The sequence below is a fragment of the Sinocyclocheilus grahami genome, unplaced genomic scaffold, assembly GCF_001515645.1.
Source record: "Sinocyclocheilus grahami isolate Dianchi unplaced genomic scaffold, SAMN03320097.WGS_v1.1 scaffold78.1, whole genome shotgun sequence".
In the NCBI taxonomy this organism is placed as follows: Eukaryota; Metazoa; Chordata; class Actinopteri; order Cypriniformes; family Cyprinidae; genus Sinocyclocheilus; species Sinocyclocheilus grahami.
In genome coordinates, this window is record NW_015505257.1 from 341,317 (window position 1) to 346,073 (window position 4,757).

General features: G+C 38.3%; 1 protein-coding gene across 2 annotated transcripts in view; it reads left to right on the forward strand.

The window, feature by feature from the left end:
- The window catches only part of LOC107586128 (LETM1 domain-containing protein LETM2, mitochondrial-like), a 15,660-nt gene extending 11,295 nt beyond the window's left edge, over positions 1-4,365 (forward strand). For both annotated transcript variants that reach the window (XM_016273367.1, XM_016273368.1), the window contains 4 exons: positions 1,181-1,300; positions 1,996-2,103; positions 2,247-2,312; positions 3,986-4,365. In XM_016273367.1, coding sequence (XP_016128853.1) covers positions 1,181-1,300; positions 1,996-2,103; positions 2,247-2,312; positions 3,986-4,039 — 348 coding nt within the window. In that variant the 3' untranslated portion in view covers positions 4,040-4,365. The remainder of the gene's footprint in view (positions 1-1,180; positions 1,301-1,995; positions 2,104-2,246; positions 2,313-3,985) is intronic.
- The last annotated feature ends 392 nt before the right edge of the window (positions 4,366-4,757 follow it).

Consider the following 4,757-nt stretch of genomic DNA (forward strand, 5'->3'; position numbering starts at 1 on the left):
ACTTTTGGGGGGTTTTCCACTGGGTACAGTACCTGGTACTTTTTTTAGTACCACCTCGGTTGAGGTTCCAAGTGAACCGTATCGTTACCAAAACGTGATGTGTAAACTCTGCTGATCACGGATTGGCCGCAGAGAATTGTCACTACCTGCGTCACTGAACTTGCGCCACAAACACAACAGAACCACTAGATTTAAATCAGCACAGCCAGCGAAGGATCGAATGCAACTGTTTTGAACGAGCACACCTTTTTTAACAACCAAAATGTGGCTGGTTCGTTGTCTGTTGAGGAAGTACAGACGGTCCTCTCGTTGATAGCAGAGGAGCGGATCCAGCGAGAGCTTGATGGGGGGACGCGGAATGAAAAGGGTTTTCAGGAGTCGCGCGGCAGTAGAGGCGGCGCAACTATAACGACAAGTGAATAATCCCGCCCACTCTAAAGCGGTACTGAACTGCAGTGGAACCGCAAACCGAGCCGTGCTGTGTCGTACCGTACTGAGCCGTGCCGAGCCGAGTCGTACCACGCAGTGGAAAAGCGCCATATGGTAGTTAGTTCCATTGAAATCTTGGTAATGACGGAACTTGCGACCATAGTTACGTTTGGGAAACGGACCCCTGGTTGTTTCTGCACCCCTCCTCTCTCCCACACCCACTCCTGTCGGGAACCTGGTGCAGGGCGGCGATTAAGGCTATGTCCACACATACACGGGTATTTTTCCTTCTTCCGTTTAAAAAAAAAATATCTGTCCACTAGGTATGGGCCGGTATGAGATTTTGACGGTATGATAACCTTAAGCAAAAATATCACAGTTTCACGGTATTGTTGTTACAGCTCTAAAATGTGTCTCTGAGACCGCTCTAAAAAACAGAACACAATATATTTTGAGCAACATACAGAATATTTGGAACAGTAGTATTTGTTAATTTTTACTTTGATTTGTTTCTGAAATGTGGGCTGTCCTGCAGCTTTTGATGGGGATGGTTGATTTGCTGCTAGAGCTACTGCTGCCCTAAAAAGAAGAAAAAGAAAGACTGACATCTTTATTTAACCTAAATCTGTAATTACAGTTATTTAATTTTAGTTATATAATTCATATACATGTTGACATCTCTGTATATGTCCCTGGATGCTTTGAGTCACTGATGAATTGTTAATTGTAATTTGTGTTCTTTCTCTCTCAGTGGCTGGACCTGCACTTAAAAGAGAATGTGCCACCGTCCTTGTTGCTGCTTTCTCGTGCAATGTATCTGACGGACCTCGCTCCTAAAACTCCAGTCATCCCACCGGTGCCCAAACTGGAGGTGATAATTCAATTCTATTCTAGTTTGTCTAAATACATTTATAATAAAATACTACAGATCAAAATCAGTCCTCTAAATGTTACAAGTGAATTTGGCATCACAACATTATAATGTACAGTATTAAAAATGGATGCTCGTTTTGAGTTTTACTAAAGATTGCATTTAACAGTGTTGGTAAATCATTAGTTTGTTAAAGATTAACTTTAAGTGAGTAAATATGTTGAATGATAATAGAAAACTAAACTCTATGATACTCCAGTTACCAATGTATCATATATATCGCCACTTCTATCCCCTCAGACTATCCAAAATATACCAAATACATCCAGCTTATCTGTTTCACATAATGTAAAATTGTTTTCAAACACCACAATTATGTATGTAAAAAAATTCAATATGTATTCTGTAAATATCCAAAGAGCATGCATACATAATACATTTCTGTAACAGGTTGTAAATATTGATGTATTTAATAGGCACATAGACTTTACATTCTGCTTGAAAACTTGCCTCAGTGCTCGGCAACAGATTACCTTTGACCTTTGAAACCTTAACCAATTGATGTCTAGACCTTAATCAGGCAGCAATGCAGACTGGCACGTCACTGCCTAAGTGACAGCTGATAGGTTATCACTGTTCTGTTAATGGTTGTTATGGTTTCATTTATAATGACCTTCTTTATGTCTGTGTCACAGAAAGCCACTCCTCCTCCTGTGGAGGCCGAAACCGCAGCTAAAGGGAATCCGCTGTCCTCTTCAGTGGAGGTGCTGGTGGATTCTGCTCCGGTCATCAAAGACCGAAAGGTAGGAATGTTATTACAATATCACCAATCAATCAATATCTCCGTCTTCAAGGGCACTCCAGGTTATCAGTCATTGTATAACAAGAAATGGTTACAAAGAGTTTTAATTCAAGATATTGTTAACTCTTTGATTATGTATTTTAGTCTGAAGAATTGTTGGAGAAACCCAGAGGGCTGGACATGCCATCACCCGAAGCTCAGTTAATACATGTAAGTGTGTCACACAAGATATTGTATTGGTCACTCAATGTGTGTGTATCTATTGAAAGGCGAAGAGTCAACAATATGTGGTTTTGATAAGATTACTTTGATTATTGCACATATTTGCTTTTTATGTTTTTGGCAATGGTTTTATTCAGAAACTTCATTCACCTGAAAAATCTCTATCAAATATTAAAATGAAATATTTTGAACAGTAGTTTTCGTATTATTAAAAAAATAATAATAGAATATAATTATATATTGTATTTTCTTTAAATCTTTCAATAAAATATTAAAATGAAAGATTTTTTTATAGTAGTTGTAATATTTTAAAAGGTTTCATTTTATATTGCGTTTTTAGCTTTTATTTTTAGCACGAGTTTAGAATGCCCATCAAATATATGTGACCCTGGACCACAAAAAAGTCATAAAGGTCATTTTTTTCGAAATTGAAGCTGAATAAATAAGCTTTCCATTGATGTATGGTTTGTTAGGATAGGACAATATTTGGCTGTAATCAATAATTTTGACCCATACAATGTATTTTTGGCTATTGCTACAAATATACCCCAGTGACTTAAGACTGGTTTTGTGCTCCAGGGTCACATATTAAAATGTAAGATTTTATATAGTTATGTTTTAGGCATTTTAATGCTATATATATTATGTTCTCTCTTTTTTGTAACATGAATATATGTTATTAAAGGAACACTCCACTATTTTTGAAAATAGGCTCATTTTCCAACTGGAGTCAAACAGTTTAGTTTTACCGTTTTCGAATCCATTCAGCCGATCTCCGGGTCTGGCGGTAGCACTTTTAGCTGCAGTTTAGCATAGATCAGGGCTGTCCAAACTCGGTCCTGGAGGGCCGGTGTCCTGCAGAGTTTAGCTCCAACCTTAATTAAACACACCTGAACCAGCTAATCAAGCTCTTACTAGGCATAGAAACTTCCAGTTAGGTGTGTTGAGGCAAGGTGGAGCTAAACTCTGCAGGACACCAGCCCTCCAGGGCCGAGTTTGGACAGGCCTGGCATAGATCATTGAATCTGATTAGACCGTTAGTACTATGAGTGCAGCAGGCACAATGATATTACGCAGCGCCTGAAAATAGTCCCCAGCAAGCAGGTGGTTACGTTGGTTATGTTGATGGAAGTTAGCCTATTTTCAGGCGCTGCGTAATATAATTACACCTGATGCACCCATGGTACGGCAGCAAAGTTCCTTGATTATTACTCCGGAATGAGAGTATAGTTCCGAGCCATATCGGCCTAGAAAATCGCAACTTTTCTTTTTCCGTCTGTCTTAGTACACGATGTAACTACAGAAAAGTCAAGTTTTAAATAGGAAAAATATCGAAACCCTTTGGTCATTTTTGAGCGAGATGCTAACGGTCTAATCCGATTCAATGATCTATGCTAAGCTACAGCTAAAAGTGCTACCGCCAGACCCGAAATTGGCTGAATGGATTCGAAAACTGTAAAACTCAACCTGTTTTTAAAAATAGTGGAGTGTCCCTTTAAATATATAAATAAATGTGTGTCAGGGCATATGTAAATGTCTATTTAACTATAACTGTTGTATATTTTGTGTGTATATCTTCTACATTGATGTAGAAACTGCTACTATTGTCTAGAAACTGCTGGATTTGAACAAACTCCCCTCCACCTGTTCTTTCTCATCAGGCTAAAGAGGCAGAGCTGTCACAGAAGTCCAAGATGAGCGCCAATGGGATGTGAGAGGCACTCCATGTTTCCTCATTCTGTTGCAGATGAGGGTGGAGGTTCGAGTTTGGCTGCTTCTGCTGAGGATGCGTCTCTCTCACAGTCCAGGATTTCCGAGGCCTTGCCATCTCACACCTCTCAAACGGACCAGATGGACTAGCCGCATCACATCCTCCATCGACATCTGGTCCTCAAAAAGGAGGAACATTGTTTATGTTAGAATTTAGACATCACTCCAGCTTGACATCCGACATGTTTACATCTCCCATCCCCCTGAAGATTTGACGAATAATGTAAATTTGCAATGAAAAAAACATCGAAAACCAGGAAATGAAAAAATGAACTCATTAAAAATCATTAAAAAAAGCTTCAAAGATCAAAATGATTGAGGTGGAATGTATTTTCTCATGAATCTGATCATCTACATTTTTTGGAAGTAGATGAAATATAAATCCCTTTTAAGCTGTAAATTGGTTATTTTACCCAGGACTTTTCAAATTGAGTTGCTAGGGTGCCCGTGGACAATTTAAAATGAATATGTAAAAGATTCATTTAAATTTTATAAAATGCATTTTAGGGCTGTCGGTGTTAACTTACAACACCACTAATGTTAAATTAACCTATTAAGCATTTTTAATACATATTTATTAAGCACAATTACCACAACTATTGTATTTGATGCTATTTAATTCAGTCCTAACTTTAAAAAGACATTTAAAACAAATCTGCATAT